Here is a 17,661-nt window from a genome sequence, read left to right as displayed (position 1 = left end):
CGAGTGAGACTAAGAATTTCCTTTCCCTTTCCTCTTCTTTTCCCTTGCTTTTGTGTGAACACGAGTCTATATGTCACTATGAATCTGTGTGCGCCTACTAACTTCCAAAAAACTTAAAACATGCCTCATTCACACAGCAGGACAAAAGCGGGAGTGGCTAACGGCAATAGCTTCAGAAATATGTTCAATAAATTTATCAATTTTCCATCATAAGTTTTGTTGGGCGTACACGCAGCCAATAATAGCGACAGCAGCGTAGCTGTCCACTTGTGACCAAGTGTTTTACTGATTTAAGTTTTACAGATTTCCCTTTTAATTAACGCAAGAAATGTATCATTTTGCAGCCAATCAACAGATGCAAATAAAATTACAGTCGGATCTAAAACTCCAAAACCGATGAATTGCATTTTTCAAATAGATATGGCTTGTTTTTAAACATGAAATCCCAAACTAATGTCATTCTTCTCCGCAGAGTACTGTTCACAAGCCAAAACCTCGTTCCCAATTGTAAGACACGCTTTTTTTCCCCCTTCATTTGATTTTCAAACAAGTTGCTCACAAATGTTTCTGGATATCACAAAAACGGCCCTAACACATGAAAAAGGGCCCCGACTATAATCGCACAGATACAATTTTGTTAATTTTTTTTTACGTCTTTCACCTGTAAAAATATGTCACCTCCATGTGATGATTCTTATAGCAAAACTGTGGTTACTGGAGTGCTCTCAGCAGCTCCTCATTCAATATGGACACATCACTACTATCACTCAATCAGCATAGATGCAGGACCTTCTGAGGATTGGGCTGCCAAGTTACCAAAAAATGATCCGACTGCCTAGTAAATTTGTGTAGGTAGAAAGCTCTCTAATGTCTGTGCGAATGTTTTCGACTCACCATATAGACCTCTCCCTTCTCGATGTTCCTTCTGTGTACAATTCTCAAAGCAAAGGAAATGATGCCAATAGCTGCCATGATATAAAACACTCTATCTGGAACCAAGGCCAGGCCACACAGAAAGGAATAGTATCCGGCAACCAGATAGATAAAGTCAAGTCTCACTTCCGTACTTCGGATGCTAGGGAAAGAGAACAAGAAGCAATTAAACTCTGGCTTTGTAAGGCAAATTCCATGAAGGATGACACCAGTGCAAAGAGCTGTATCCAGGAACCAAGGAAAGCTTTGACCCATCCCCATTCTCTGCAACCAGGACAAATGCCTAGTTAAGGCTAGCCAGAAGCTCAAGTTTTACACACATATATATATATATATAAAAGAATTTTCTTCTGTAGCTCAAAGCAACATCACACCTTGGTAACTAAGTAGAAGGTCTTAATTCTAATATAGCTAGGAATTTCACATGCAATATTTATCCAAGAGAAAAGCACCCATTTTATTACTATATTGTCTGTATGACAGAATGTGTGTGATATACATCGATCATCATGTCTATTATGACCCAATATCAAGTTACCCATTTTATTACTATATTGTCTGTATGACCGAATTTGTGTGATATACATGGATCATCATATCTATTATGACGCAATATCAAGTTGGGTCTTATAAATCAAGATTAAGAACGATAAGACACATTCACAAATGAATTTGATTGCATGTTGACAGAAAACTAAACCTATCAGAAATTGTTAAGTATTCAAACAAAACAGAAAAGAAAAAATATATCAAGATTTTTTATCACTGCTTGCGTACTTGGGAGGGAGCCTTTAGTGTCCCATTAAATATGTGCGCGCGCGCATATATACATATGCATGTATATATGCATGCATGCATGTGTGGTTATTTGCAGTTTGTTTTAGATGCATTCCGACATATACATACATTTTCAAAAAACTGTTTGAAACTACAATGTACTTATAGAAGTGATGATAATGGCTCAAGTTTCATAACAATAAACCATGGCAATCACATGCTAGACAAGGAAAAGGATCATCTTATACCTGCAAACAAGCCGCGAGTGAGGGAACAAACATTAGTGCTGCAACAAGATGCAAAATCAACAAGCCATGCCGGTGATGAAAGATCTCCAATTGTGTGTCACCAAAGCTTTTTGAAGAGTCTGGACTATTGGAACTGTTCTCTTCCAAAGGCAATCTCTGGTTGGATCTTCCATCAGATTTGGATGTAAACTGCCGAGACCCATCATTGCCTTTATTCTTATAATCAAATAATTCCTTTCTCCGTGCATGACTGCGAAAGGAAGTCGTCAAAAAACTGTTACAAAAACATCAAGCAACACTTAGGGTCATCATAGTAACAGGCAATGACGCACATGAAAATTTCAATATTATCTTACAACAATACATACACAAGGTTTGATTATAGACTTTGGCAACCTATATGCAATAAGCAATAAAATTTATACATTTCAACTGTTAATGAAGTCAATGCTTCCACGAATCCCTATATATTCATCAGACTTTTATAATTTGACTTAAGTATGAATTTGGCCAAAATAAAAAACAAAGGAATAAAAGGACATGATAGGATCCACTGATGGCTCAAGTCAGAAAACAAGCCCTTATGTGCACATTCCCCATCAGGATCCATCCTATTCAACATTTCCTTGTGGTTGTAAAATACTACTGTCACTACACTAATGCCAAATTGACCGATGACCATTAAATACCATTTAAAAATCAATAATGCTACTAGGAAGAGAACCAATGACCATATATTAATGCTTGATTCAGTATTCACATGACTCTTTGTGTATGTTTCATACTGCTACATGTGCAAGCAGTTTTCCACCATTTCAAGGTTTTGAAAACTACTTTTATTTTTATTTTGAGCTAGTTCTCATTAGAAATATTAAGTTTTATGTATCCTGTGCACTAGGGATCAGCCTCTTTTCCAGTTGCATCATAATTTCCCCAACAGTCAAACAGATTTTAGGAACAAGTTTTTCCCTTTACATTTCCGGTATCTTGCACATCATATCAAAATTTCCTAACCAGGTTGGGCCCAAATCCCATTCATATTCAATGCAGCATTTGGAGGAGAGAAGCTAATGCATTTTTAATCAAATGACTCATCTAGGCAAAGTTTTTTAAATTTTAAGTTTAACCTTTTTTATTTTCTTTTTACCATGTGATCACTTTTTAGATAAGTTAGAGGTAATAAACTCACTTGCCAAGGCATTGAAATTTTATTGATATGTGAGCATAAAATATTATTTGTTTGATATTTCTTACAGATACAATTGCCACTCTTTTGGCAAGCAATATTTCCTTTAATAAAAATCAAAGCAAAGGAAGAAAAGGTAGCGCCTAGCATACTGTTATGCAAATCCATGAATAGGCCACAAATTTATTTCCTTGATTTATCCAAACATCATAAGAACAATCAAGAAAAGAGTTTAAACTTGAACCATACCAGCACAGCATACTGTGACAGCACAGAGAGTGAGAGAAGAGAAGTACAAATAATCCCAATGCTGGATGAACCAAGAATACCAATATAATTGCAGCTAGAGCTGTAACAAGTGACGGATTGCCCTGTAGAACCCTTACTACCTGTTTCATGATTGGATTAGATCAAAAGGAAAAATCCAACATGCAATGAGTTTTAGCTTGGCTGACACTAAATATATAACATGTCAACATTTGCCCACTAATATAGAAGGAAATAAAATACAAAAAAAAAAAAAATCAGGATAAATTTTTTTCTTTCCCACTTGTTTCAGCATGGCGGAAGAAATGAACATAACATGATAGTACACAAGAAATTTCAGTCCTCTAGTACATACCCAATTTCTAATTGCACATTTGTATCAGAAATTAAGGTTTACCTTTAATGAGAAAAAGCTGGAGGACAGATTAATAAACCAGCGAACAAATGCAAAATTAACTTTTCCTTCCCACACTTCCCATCTGCAAAACATTAATCCCTACCATTCAGTATACAAAGTGGTATTCCTAGCAGCCAGACGAATAGCTCATGTACAAATAAATAAGATACAATGTAAAGCTGTTCAGAGAAAATATACATATTTCGGTGGCATTCCCATGAATAAAAGTGACACAGTTAAGGACATAGAGTGAAATAGAGTATAAAAGTTTATTACCAAAAAAAAAAAAAAAAAAGAGTTAATTTTAAAGATGACATTCAGCATTTTAGTCATTCAATAATCAAAAGGGATTTCTAAATTATCTCTAATAAAACCATGATGGCATGATTTTAATCACTAAGGACTAAGGAGATAATGCAGAAACCATGTTGCAATAAGCCAATAACTGAGCAAACCAAAAGTTTCCAAAAATAGTTTTAAAGATTCTCCTCTTCTTCTTCTTTTTTTGGGGAGGGCAAAAGGGGGGGGGGGGGGGGGGGGCGAGAAGGTAGTTTTGAAAATATCTATTACTCTCTCAGCCCCAATTTGTTTGTTCCCTATTCCATTTTAGGATGTCCCAAAATATTGTCCTATTTCTAAAAATAAAACTCATTAATTTGCTAATGTTCTTATTATACCCCTACTTTATTTTCAAAACTATTTGAAAAGAAAACTAACAAATATTTAAAAAAATCAATCTAATTGAGGCACCTGTTTAGTTGTTTTATTAAGAATAACTTTTTTTTTTAAAGCTGATAAATTTATTTAAAGGTAGTATTGTAAACTTATACATTTTTATAAGGCAGAAAAAACAATAAATGATGTTCCCTTAAAAAGTTTAACTTTTCAAACAAGACAAACAAATTGGGATGGAGGGAGTATGTTAAATTTCTAATTTGGTCCTCTAACTTTAGGGTAAAGTTTGCTTTGGTCCAATAATGGTGTCAATTTAATCCCTCAACTTTCAAATCAAGTCAATTTGATCTTTGGATCTCTTCTTCATTTCAATTTTAAACAAAATTTGTTGATGTGATAAATGGAACATAAATTAAAAGTTATTATGGAAAGTGTAAAATTTTGAAAATCAACTCAATTCAACTATTAAATCTGTTAAAATTGAAATAAAGAGAAGAAAGAGAAGACCCAAGGATGACATTGACTTGATTTTGAAAATTCAGGGATTAAATCGTCACAATTAATCATTAAGGAACCAAATTGAACTTTGTCTAATAGTTAGAGGAATAAATTAGTCGTTTAACCTTTCTACTATTTAAAGTGATGAACACATTATCTCACATCTAGTTGCATTATATAACATGATTGGTAGAAAGATCCTACTAACCTTGTCTTAATAAAAATATGTACAATGGCAGCCACATAGAAGACCAATTGGGACACCAAAATGAGGATGATAACGGACCCATTTGCAAATAAATAACAAATCACTGAGACGATGATGAAGTTAGCAAATGGAGGAAATGGTTGGGACATCAAAAAGGACAGGAGCAAAGAGACTAAAATTGGGACGATGGCAAGGAGAAAAAATGGCAATGGCATTCTCAAATTGGTTTCCACAGCTGTTACCATCGATGGCATAGGTAGATCAAGATCCCAAGCCCGTGCTTGTCGCATCAGAGCAAATAAGATTACGGCAATGGAGAAACCAATTATCTGCATCAATATAATTCAGTAACATGATAACTATAATTGGATACAATCATATGAAGCATAAACATCCACAAATTCTAATTCAAAAAAGAAACAGCAAACCAGCTATACCATCTATCATATACCATCTATCATGGAAATTCAATAATGGATTATGTCGGACCGTGAGCTATGCCATTCCACCTCAAAACTAATTGGTGATGAGAAAGACACACTCAAATATTTTATGGTATCCAACATCACGCCCCACGGGCCTTTTTTAGAGGGGTTGTAGGGAGTCAAATTGTGGTCCCTCCAACAATCTCTCCCTCACAATGACACCCCCCGTGACTTGAACTCATGACCTTGGCTCTAATACCATTTTTCGGACCGTGAGCTATACCATTCCACCTCAAAATCAACTGGTGATGAGGAAAACACAATCAAATTTTTTTATGGCATTCAACATCACGCCTTGTGAGCCTGTTTTTAGAGTGGTTGTAGGGAGTCAAATTGTAGTCCCTCCAACAAATTATAATATACATTTTTATATTATATGATATAACAAATCATTAGTTGTTTCTCCTGTTGGTCCACGCTAGAAACAATCACCACACAGATTCACAAACCTTAACATATAACATGTATCAATGTATCTTAGTTCGCTTATCTTGATTAATAAAAGGATTTGGGTAGAAAGAAGAATATGCATCTAGGCATTATATTGCCCTTGGGCTATGAATTCAGGGCAGTTCATAATGGTGAACTACATTCAGAAAAAGTATTAGTTGCCTCCAGTCAAGCCCTCTATTGAAAACAATAAATTTGAGAGACCATAAATACAAGTGTATATAAACCAAGTTTTGGGTTGATTGGCTTCTGATGTGCATCTGAATTAAACATTCAATTTACCCTTCATTATTGCCAAACCCAATCAATTTAGTTGTTTGGGCATCACTGTCTGGAAATTACTCTATAAAAAGAAAAGTCTTCCACGTCATAAGTTGTGTGTGTTTACCAAGGGTTTCATCCACAATCACTACAGTTGGACATTTATAGTTTTCTTGGAATCTTTGAATGATTCTTCTATTTTTTAATAGATTTTTTAATAAGCAATGTATTTTATTGCAAAAGAACTACCTCCTGCATGGAAAATATCTTCCCATAGATTGTTGCAGTTAGATATTCAAATAGTTCATTGTCAAAACTCTATAAAGGAATTATAATCACAAAATTATAATGAAGTATATAGGGTAACACGGCTACTGGAAATTCTTCTTACCTATCAGTCTGTTCCATATTACCAAAATGGCAGAGTCTGCCTTTGTGTGGTTATGTCGGGTAAATCCATCCCCTTTCTTTATATTCATAATTAATTTTCATAAGAATTATTCAGCCAGAGCTTAATTCAAAGCCAGAACTGGAAAATAATCTAAGAAACCATAAAGGTGAACATAAAGATAAGACACCAAAAGTAATCAGATAAGAGTATGATGTTTTCTAAATGAGCATTAAAACATAAAAATCACAATAGGCAAATGTCATGCAGAAAATTAGAATATACATCCACAAGAACACTGTCAAAACTATCACCTGTGGACTATACAAAAGCAAAAATCTGCCGGCAGCTGCAGTGGCAGAGACAGCAATGCTTGTTTTATACGAACAATGTGGGTCTACCTGCAGAGCAGCAGACCAAAGCAAAAGAAAAAACCTTTGATTATGCATTATGAAAACAAACTATAGTCGGTTACCATTTCATACCAATATCATATTAAGTGACAAGAAACTTGTTTAGATGACCTCATACCAGCAACAAAACCGTGGTTTTGTCAGAACCCCTAGTTGAAGTCCAAAGTGCTGGTGAGGAGTCAACAACAATTTTCTTACTGTACATATTCGGAAATATGTGAAGACCAGATGTTTCATCCCACACAAGTGCTACTGGGGGGAAACAGCGTAGTTTACAAAGCCCTGCAATAAAGGGCTCACTCATAAAAATTGTTGGTCAACATAGCCAAATTATAGTCAAATTCATCAAATAATGGAAGAACCAAACAGAAACAGCCTTAAATTTAGGACCTTTAATCAAGGGTCAAACTTCTATGACGTTGGACTACAGTCTCTCAAGAAGTAGAATCAACGTAGATGTTAGTTTCAAAGCTAAAATACCACAAATAAGTCTACAAAGTTTTACCCAGGTTAAAGCCTCAAGCACTCTGGACGTGGAATAATGAGTTTTAAAAGAAGTTTAAACCCAGGATATGTAGGGACCTCCCCCAAACAGAAACTAGTCAGGCACCTTTTATGTGGGATACTCAAGTCGACCTCCTCCAATAACTTTTTGTTGACAATTGCAAAGATTAATCACCTTTACTCTTTTGGTCACATAGATGATATTTACGTCTATCAGTTAAGGCTTTCTTAGCCTATCACCAACTAGTGTATAATGTATTTTATCTAAAAATTACTGTATATCAAATAATTCTTTCATTATTTTACTCTCTATTGTCTTCCACAATACGAACTAATTCAAACACAAAATGCCACACACATATTTGCACACATACAAATGAGACAATGATACATTGCACAGGAAAAAGTTGTCATGGTAAATTAATGTAAAGCTCTTCGAACCCTAACAGATTGTTTGTGGTGCAATGGCATTCCTCATATTTATTTCTACACTAGAAAATTCATAAAAAATAAATGTAATGTGCTTGATGAGTGGTTCAACTTTCAGAAACCAGGACATACAGTGAACACAATCAAACAGTCACTTTATGCGCCGTTCAACTTTCAGAAACAACTAACATCTGGCATTAAAAACATCTTACCATCACACTGAAAAGAGATTTGGCAATGCTTATCTATACATAATCAATGTAAACATAACAAACTAAATGTGTGAACCTATTCAAATAAAGGATTCAGCAATCCATGAACATTAGCAAACCTTAGAATGAGGTCAATAAAGTTCCATATAGTTCACATCCACACAAGTACACCCAAGAAAATCAAACTATTACAGCAGAATCATAAAAACAGAAGGAAAAATAGAATTTTAAACTGAGTATTGAAACACAGATATATATTCCTTACTGCTGTTTTCTACATCTCCAGCCTCATCTGGAAGCCCAGAATTTTTAATTCCACAGCCTGCAGTTTCCAAAGACAAAGTAGCAGGTAGAAGGCCTAAGCTAATGGTGAAAGACAGATTGAGAACAAGAGGGTGATCCTCCTTCACAAGCATATCCTGCTTCACATTAAAATTTTGAAACAGGGAAAGCTCAGTCAGCTAAGTTAATGGAACTGAATATAAAGCAGGGAAAGATATATTTTCTAAGATTTCAGATTCCCAGAAGTAATTAAGCTGCTTCATGAAGATAATAACCTTCTTAGAATAGATAGATTGAAGCATCAACAAGGGAGGTAACTCTATCTTTCCTTCCTCTGGATTAAAGAACTGCCCAACTGCCATGGATGCTGCTGGTGGAGGTCTGCCTGAAACAGTCTGCATACCCAATTGTCATCACACATTTCACTCAGACTACTTTATAGTATCATATCCAACAACAAAGCACCATAACTACAGAAACAATCCGTACCAGCAATATGCTTATTCGGACAAGTTTAAATTTATGTTGAAAAAGATAAAAGTACTCAATTCTCTCAACTGATTATTTTATTTATAAGAAAATGACAAATTCTCAACAACAAAAAAAGATGTTAATCAATAATGTTGAAGATCAAATGGTACGTGTTCAAGTGGATTGAGAATGAACAAATCCAGCACTGCAACAAATAAAAATTATTTAAGATGAGGCAAGAATAGACATTCCTAGCATACTGGAGAAAACAATGCTTTGTTGCAATATATGAGAACATGGTACAGTCATAAGAAAATACAACCACATTTTTTCTTAGAATACAAAAGCATTCCATCATTAAGGAGCTTATCACAGCCATGTGCCAAAATGGTCCTTGAATTGAAGTTCCCAGAAAATAATTTCATTATATTCTTTTTATTTTGAATGGTAAGGTCTATATACACCCAATGGGCCTTAAACCCACAACAAAAATAATATTCACTATAGATTCAAGACGGAAAAGGCACATGTTATAATTTTTAAAGTTTGACGCATACCCATCATTTTGTAAAGAGGCATTTAGCTTTTCCTATGTTTATTTACACTTCCATTACTGAAAAATAAAAGGTAAAAGTCATTAACAATGTAAAAAGCAAAGGCATTGCATGGATTTTTTTATTGATGCTCAGGAAAAGGCATCCATGACATGAAAATAAGTATCAAATAGACAAGTCGGCCAAAAAAAAGTATCAAACAGGCAGAAGAAATTTAGAATTACTTCTCCAATGCAGTACACGTGATGTAATCGAAAGAGAAAATCTTAATAAAAAGAATGAAGGCCAATAATACCGGGCGGGGTGCAACTGAGATGGTCAGAAATCTGAATCCATGCATATCCTCTGGCCCCAACCGAAAGACAGCCGATGGAGGAGGTTGCTCAGTCTGACTCCCAGGTTCAATCTGATAAACATAAGCAGGTTTGGAAACATGAGTATGCCAATCACATCAGAAGAATAAATCTATCAGTCCAACCAGCCCATAATGGCAATAAATGTTAAACCTCCCACTTCGTAAAGTACATGTTTCACCCAGACTAGACATAAAATCCACTTCAAGTTGGGAAGAGGCACATGTTATAAAAACATGACTGTGAGTCCTAAAAAATCATCATGAACACAGCAGTTAGTACCTGTGTTGGTGCAGGTCCTGATGGAATAGGCACCATTTTTGAAGTCACCTCGAGAACCCTACTACCCAGAGGCAAGCTTGAAGTTGATAATCCCTTTTCAGGCCATAGATGAAGTCTAACCCCAGAACAAGGAGCAAGGTTTGTCACGAATATGAAGTGGCTTTTCCCATTAGACCCCTGCATCACACAGATGAATCATTAGCAACTTTTGGCTTAGGAATGCAAAAAAACAAAATAATGAATGATACTACAAACATGATTAAATATAATAAGATAAAAATTATCTTAAACACGGCAACTAAAAAAGATAATTGAGCTATGTTATTAAAACCTCCAAACAGTCAATTTTAACAAGGGACAGTTTTGACCTTCTATATAAATTTTTTTTCCCCCAGGTTAACAACATAGCACAAAAGTTTACTTTGGGGGGATTACCTTGGAAGCATGAATCATGAAAAGGGGGTCTATTTTTTTTTGAATTGGTAAGTTACACATGCATTGAGTGGGCTTTGAACTCGGAACCTCATCCTCTATCACCAAAGCTCATTAGCATGAAAAGGGGGACAGTTAAAATTGAACTCCAAAAAATCAGGTCTCTAATGAATGAATTACAGGGAAAAATAAATAAAAACAGTGAATTAATATTTATTTTATGACAGTAGATTAATGCTCTGGAGAAGCTGACCAGTTTCTGTATGTCCAACCATCGCCTCCGACCATCCATTGCTAAAACAGTTACAGTGGTTGTCTGAATGTATATATCCCTCTCAAAGCCATCATCACCCCAATGAACATTTCTGGGACATGCTGTTGATGCATGCACCAGAGATCCTGCAAGTATTTAACCCATAAGATTTTTCAACTGATTTGTATTTCATAAACATTAAAAAAATTTGGTGAACAAAATTTTATATTAATACAATGTAACTTTGACCGTTCTATCTTATGCATGCTATGGAACTTAAGGCTATGTTTGGTTTGAGGGAATGGGGAAGAAAATAATAGAAAAGGAGAGAAAGGAAATAAATTCCTTTGTTTGGTAGGATGGATTGGGTGAAGGAAAGGAAAATGGGAGATCCATTTTCCTCCATGGCCCACCATATTCTTTCCTAGCAAATTGGGAGGAAAAGGAGAGAGTTTTGATGGTGGGACCCACCAATATATTTCCTTCCATTTCTCCCATACAAATCAAACAAGTGAAAGGAAAAATTTTATCCTTTCTCTTCCTTCCCTCTCCCTTGTTTTTGCAAAACACAGTATAAGTTTTAATGAATGATTGTACATCACAAAAAGCATATCTTATATTGGGGAAGAACGAAAAAGTAATTATTTGATAGTAACAACAGGTTACATCAAAACTCTTTAAGCTGCATGTAGAGCATAATTTCAAATCATTGTGGTTTTTCAACACAGAAAACTATATGTATATACTTTGCAGCCACAAGTTTTATCACATGGGTTCCACTATGCCAGAAGTTTAAATTATTCAAAATTGCATATGCCTTGTCTTTTTTTATTTCGGTAACAGGAACTGAACAATGTTAAGGTCTCTTTGACCTTCAAAGCAGTATAGACAAGATATGGGACCAAATTTCATCATGCAATTAGAAAGCTTGAGATAATTATCAACATGGTGCTACTCATAGTGTTAACTGAGCATCAACAAAAATTACTTATTCACGAGCCACCCATTAAAAATTCAAATTTGCTATTTTGGATAGGAAAAAGCTTAACAAAGGAGAAATATTAGAGGAAAAAAAAGGAAAAGAAAACACCATCAGAATAAGGATATATCAAAGGTGCTAGGCACTAATTCCCAATCTATACGAAGACTCTTGCCTACTATGTGTGTGTGTGTGATGTGATCCAATTAAGCACTCAAACCGCTTCTATATGTTCTCAAAATGTCTGAATACAATAGCTAAACAAAACGAGATGCCCAAATGACATCCACAGAATCTCATTTGGCTAACTGATTTAATTACGGTAATTTTTTTTTATAAGTAATGATAATTACTCACAATAATAAACAAAAGGATTTCTCCAATTTCAATGTTTGATAGCTAATATCCATAAAATATGGGCAATACTAGATATATAAAGAATTTTCTGTATCCTGGTTTTTGTCTCCATGAAATAAAAAATTAAATATTAAAAGATATTTTAGATATTCCTGAACAGCAGCATGGTATGATTTATAATGTTTGTGTAGATAAAAAATAGTAACTTCAAGGAGGAGTTTTAATTCAACCATGTACTAGAAACCAGCAGCTTACCATTAAAAAAAAACAACAAAGCTAAAAGATATTTGTCTTTGTCATTTACTAAGTTATTGCTTTCTTCCTCACCCCCTATAGAATTACATAATATGAAGAATGACCATGACACTTTTTTCATGACAGATGGAGTACAATACCAGCAGCATCTTTGACATCCTTAACCAGAACATGTTTCGGCTCCTGAGATGCTAAGTGTGATTGCATCATCCAATTGAAGCTCTGTGGTATGCCACTACGAAGCATTCTTGTGAATATTGTTAGTCTCTTTTGAGTGTCAGGAAATGGTTGGCCTGTTCTGGAGTCTATCAAACTCAGAATAGTGTGTGACACCTATATAAGAACACAAACGTTCAGGACCATATATAGAAATAGTAAATTCAAATTCAAGAAGGGCATTCTACCCACTTGGACAACTAGCTGATTACACCAAAGAATAGCCTGATGTTCCATTGACAACCACACATTTTTCATGCCAGTACTACTGATCATAAAGCCATTGGTAGGAGGCACAATACCATCAAGGGATTCTAATTTCGTCCTCACCTAACAAAAAAAATGCAAAAAAGTTCATATAACCAAGTTAAGGTAAATATAAAGCATTCATACAAAATGAAGTACAACAACAAAATCATAGCAAACTTGAGCATAAAATAAAAATATAAGCCCACTCTTGCTGTCACCAAAGTACATTGTTGATCTGAAATCTCATAATACATACCAAAAAACTTCTGCATGGACAACTCAATTAAATTAAAGTTTACTTGGTTCATCAACCAAATAAAGATTAAAAAAAAAAAAAAAAGAAGAAAAAACTTTCATTCACCATGTTACATATAGCTAGGGGTGGCAAAATTTGACACGACCCGCGAACCCAACACGACACGACACGAAATTAGCAGGTTATGGGTTGAGGCTTAACGGGTTCGTGTCATATTCGGGTTGACATGGCTAACCCGTTTAATAAATGGGTTGGGTTAGTGTTGAACACATAGAACCCGTTTGACCCGTCTAACCCGTTTAATTAAATGATATTTTACCAATATACCCTTCAAACTCTAGGTATATGAACTTATTAGTTGTTGTGATTTATATTCTTTGACATATTGTGATTGATTATTTGTGATATTGGGATATGCTTTAATTTTAAATGATTATTTGTGATGCAGTTACTTGTTAGTTTTGAATTTTATATTAAAAATATTTGTTTGTTTGTTTTTTCATTAATTTTTATTTTTTATTTTGATAAAATCTGATAAACAAGTCGACACGACTAACCCGTTTAATAAATGGGTCGTGTTAGGGTTGAGGAATCTTGACCCGTTTAATAAACATGTCGGGTTAGTGTTGACCTATGTAGTCGAATACTCATGACTTGACACGACACGAACCCGACACGCAAACACGAATTGCCACCCCTACATATAGCATCCACAAGTATAAAAAACAAAAGGAGAAACTGAACTAGCAAGCAGCTACTTTAGAGTATTTAAGAAACAACTTCATGCCTAATCGACTTGCCGCATCATGCATTTCAAAAATTGTTTATACTCACCACTCTTCTATGAATTTGTGAAATCAATTTGCTCGACATTATGCCAACCAGAAGAGACCAAAGAGTTATAAGAACAAATTTATGTAAAACGTAGGACTGACTCTTACATGAAACATTAAGCCAAATCTTCATGAGATCCACGTTAGACACAGTACAATTCTGTGCCACACAAACATATAAAGCGCCCTTTTTAGTTTAATCAAGCAAACATTCTTGCAGCCAACATACCAGCAAAAGATGCAAAGATATATGTACCTGATAATCATTATAACCACCAGAAACAGACACAACAACAACATGAGAGAGTATAGGATCAGACACATAATGTCCTGTGTGACTGGTTTGGACTTCATATCCCTTTCTCCATTGCTGATTTACGTGTGCAAAATAGTGACCCAAGGAAGGCTGCAATGCCACAGGAGGTGATCTGAAAAAAATAGATGATACTTTTAAAATTAAATCAATACACTATTTATAAAACCAAACCATTTTTTCTTCATTAGAATAAAATATAATAAAACATAGAAGCCATAAGACTCACTGGTGTGGACTTGAAAGCGTAAGAACAGTTGAAACTGCTGCATTCCTCAAACGAGGATGGATAATAGCAGCTCTAGCAACAAAACCACCCATAGAGTGACCAACCAATATCACACTTTTTGGCAAATTCCCAGAGGTTGCAGCTCCTTCTTTTGCTCGAACATCATAAGATTCTCTGTACTGATCCAAAATCTGCAAGCATGGCCACACAATGGCTATTGATTCATCAAAAGACATGAACAAAAAACCCTGTATCCAGCAAACTAATTATATCTTCAAGCCTGTGTATTTAGTGAAACTTACAAGTAGCCAGTTGAGGACAAGATTCAACAAAATCACAAGTGCCAATAAGGTTTAATGTAATTGATGTTAAGTGTTAACATTGATGAGAAAATAAGAGGAAGACAAATGAGAGTTTGGTCTGAAGCTGTGGAAAGAGGTTATAGTGGCCATTAAGAAGTATATATATCTTAGTTCGATTTAAGGTTTTCAAACCAACGATCTTAACATTGAGAAGTACTATGGCAAGGTTCCATGTCCTCCAACGTTGATATATGCATATTGTTAATCCAATTCCAAAGTTATATGCCTTTTATCTCTGTACTAAACATCAAAGAGGTCCAAGACCATTTAAATCGCAGTTGACCTCATTATTGCCACTTGAGAAAATCAAAAAATAAAAATAAAAATGGTGAAAGAAATACCCTGTGAATGGCATTTACAACATATTCTGTGTGCTCCTCGAGTATTCCACCATCCATTGCAGAATGTTCACCTTCAAGATCAACAGCAAACCAGTCCAGCTTGCTAGTATATTGATTGGGTAGTTGAAATCCAGCTGAATCGAAACCTGCCCCTCCCTCTTCAGGAGTTAAGGAGGCTTCTTGATAAAATGTACGCTCAAGAGGGCCTCCTTGGTAAGCCCTATCAGATTCTGCTGCCAAGGATCGTACCTGTAAATTGTAATGAGGACAAAACAACCAAAGGAATCATGTAAAGATAAACAATCTCGACAATAAAGGTACTCTAAATGTATCATAAATATTTGATACATTATATGTTTTTCTATAATATAAAGCATACTACTATTTCAAATATGATAAAATAATAATAAACTTGGATCTCAACAGAGGCTTAACCAAACATGTATTTTATCATACATTACTAATCAAAATCACATACTACAATTACATGATAAAATTGAAAAGCAGATTTTTTTTATACATAAAAATTGAATTGCAGCCATATCCAACTACTTCACTTTCGTGCCATTATAAAGATTCAAACTATGATTGAATTTGTCAACAAGACCACACTGAACTAGAAACTCGAGTATCTAGAAGGAATGCATTGAAACAATCACCATCTCCTAATGACTTTTTTATTTTATTTTTATAGGTACATTACACGTGCACCAAGTGGGTCTTGAACACGCGACCTCACCCTCCACCTAAGCAATTCAAGCACATTGTAATCAAATTCAAAGAGAAACTGAGAAGGACCTTGCCTGTTTGTAGCTACCACCATTGCCCGGAATAAAAAGTACGGGCACGCCGCTTAGCTTCTTGATGTGCTCCTTAAAATCTATCTTTCTCCATCCTTCATGGTACAAATACAAGCCATACTTTGCTGATGACACACCTTCCGACGCTGAGATCGGAATATAGGTCGGATACATGTATGTCATGATACAACCATTCGAAACCGGTCTTAACAAGTCATACAATGCAGCAAGTCCAATCCATATCACTAGAGCAATAAGAGCCACCACTCTAAATTTTGCTTTGAAACCTTCCATTGTGAGAATCAACCTTTCACTCCTCACTTCGCAGCAATTCGCATATCTCTCCGTCTACACGAAGAAATGAAATTTCTCAAATGAAAGATATCATAAATCTCAAAGCTTAACAATTACAATCCAAAACGAGAATTTACCGTCTTGAGTAATTTATTTTTCATATTATGAAAAAACAAACACCAAGAATTTGCGTAAAATACACATCAGCAAAGCTTAGCAAAAGAATCTATAACTTTCCAAATTTGAAAAGCCGAATTCAAAAAATTGCAACCAAGATTTTTTTTGAGTTCAGATCGAATTTCTTTTAAAGGCAAAGAAATCTGTTTGATTAAAAATTATTTTTTTGGGTCAAAATTGAGAGCAATGAGAGTGAAATTGAAGTGAACAGTGAGTGAGTGAGTGAGTGAATGTAATTTAGATTATAGCGAATGGATCTAAATCGTGAAGAAGATAAAGATAAAAGAGAATGAGAATGAGAACGTGAAAAGAATTTTACCTAATCGGAGAACCACTGTGAAGTTTGGCTGATTATAGAAATTGAAAAATAAAAGCTGTGAGGGTGAAATGGTGGAGATGGATCAGCTACTGAGAGGTCTACTGGAGTGTATTTTGGTCTAGAGAAAAATAGAAAAGGAAAAGACGAGATAAAGAAATAGGGGTTGTATGGAAGAGAGCTTGGGTCAGTTTCGGTTCGGAGCGAAAAGATGGTTATTTCGTGCAAGTTTTGGCTACAATGTTTTTTTTTTTAACAAACACAAAAGAAAATGGATTCTAACAAAGAGAGCCATCGCAAAAAGTGACAATAATTTTTAAACTATATTATGAGTCCGTTTGGATAGAATTTATTTTGCTAAAACTGAAAACACTGTAGCAAAATAATTTTTAAATGTGTAAATAGTACTGTGGGAGCCATTTTTAATGAAAAAGTTGCTAAAAAGTAAAATTTCTAGGACCCATGAACAGTGCATTTGTGCACTGTTTATGGCTGAAAAGTCCAAACTTGCGACTGGGTTAAAAAAAAAAAAAGAAGCAAAACGCGGACGCAAGAAACTTGGACGCGCTATCCAAACTCCACCTATATACATAGCATACTCCCTTAAATAGCAATGTGAGACAATTAGCGTCAAAAAGTATTATAGAAATATACGTGGTTTAAAAAATGTTGAAGAAATATGTGTTGTGGTGTTTAAGCATTGAGAACTGTTATTTAAACAACAGT

General features: G+C 34.9%; 1 protein-coding gene across 4 annotated transcripts; it reads right to left on the bottom strand.

Moving 5' to 3' along the window:
- Positions 1–378: 378 nt before the first annotated feature.
- LOC142617057 (uncharacterized) lies at positions 379–17,099 on the bottom strand. 4 transcript variants are annotated; one of them, XM_075789764.1, is made up of 19 exons: positions 16,939–17,099; positions 16,152–16,496; positions 15,349–15,597; positions 14,646–14,836; positions 14,360–14,531; positions 12,958–13,095; positions 12,690–12,882; positions 10,959–11,104; positions 10,274–10,450; positions 9,934–10,044; positions 8,889–9,008; positions 8,597–8,750; positions 7,305–7,468; positions 7,088–7,174; positions 5,190–5,518; positions 3,809–3,890; positions 3,394–3,533; positions 1,959–2,232; positions 379–1,197 (listed from the first exon to the last, which is right to left on the bottom strand). In XM_075789764.1, the coding sequence occupies exons 2-19, from the start codon at positions 16,440–16,442 to the stop codon at positions 865–867; spliced, it is 3,351 nt and encodes a 1,116-aa protein (XP_075645879.1). In that variant the 5' UTR covers positions 16,443–16,496; positions 16,939–17,099; the 3' UTR covers positions 379–864. The 4 variants fall into 4 exon arrangements, with proteins under 4 accessions (XP_075645879.1, XP_075645874.1, XP_075645869.1 ...); XM_075789759.1 differs by lacking the exon at positions 16,939–17,099 and adding an exon at positions 16,580–16,889 and having other exon boundaries at positions 1,959–2,208; XM_075789754.1 differs by lacking the exon at positions 16,939–17,099 and adding an exon at positions 16,580–16,888.
- Positions 17,100–17,661: the final 562 nt, after the last annotated feature.

This window comes from Castanea sativa, chromosome 1 (genome assembly GCF_040712315.1).
Source record: "Castanea sativa cultivar Marrone di Chiusa Pesio chromosome 1, ASM4071231v1".
Taxonomy (NCBI): domain Eukaryota; kingdom Viridiplantae; phylum Streptophyta; class Magnoliopsida; order Fagales; family Fagaceae; genus Castanea; species Castanea sativa.
The sequence above is the reverse complement of the archived record's forward strand: the minus strand, read 5'-3'. Positions and strand labels throughout refer to the sequence as shown.

Excerpts from the sequence above, each read along its gene's own strand:
- LOC142617057 (XM_075789754.1), bottom strand. The coding sequence starts at position 16,603 with ATGAAAAATAAATTACTCAAGACG. Across the intron at positions 11,105-12,689 it reads GGATGTCAAAGATGCTGCTG|GATCTCTGGTGCATGCATCA; the intron begins GTATTGTACTCC and ends AAATACTTGCAG. Across the intron at positions 10,451-10,958 it reads GGTTGGACATACAGAAACTG|GGGTCTAATGGGAAAAGCCA; the intron begins GTCAGCTTCTCC and ends TGTGTGATGCAG.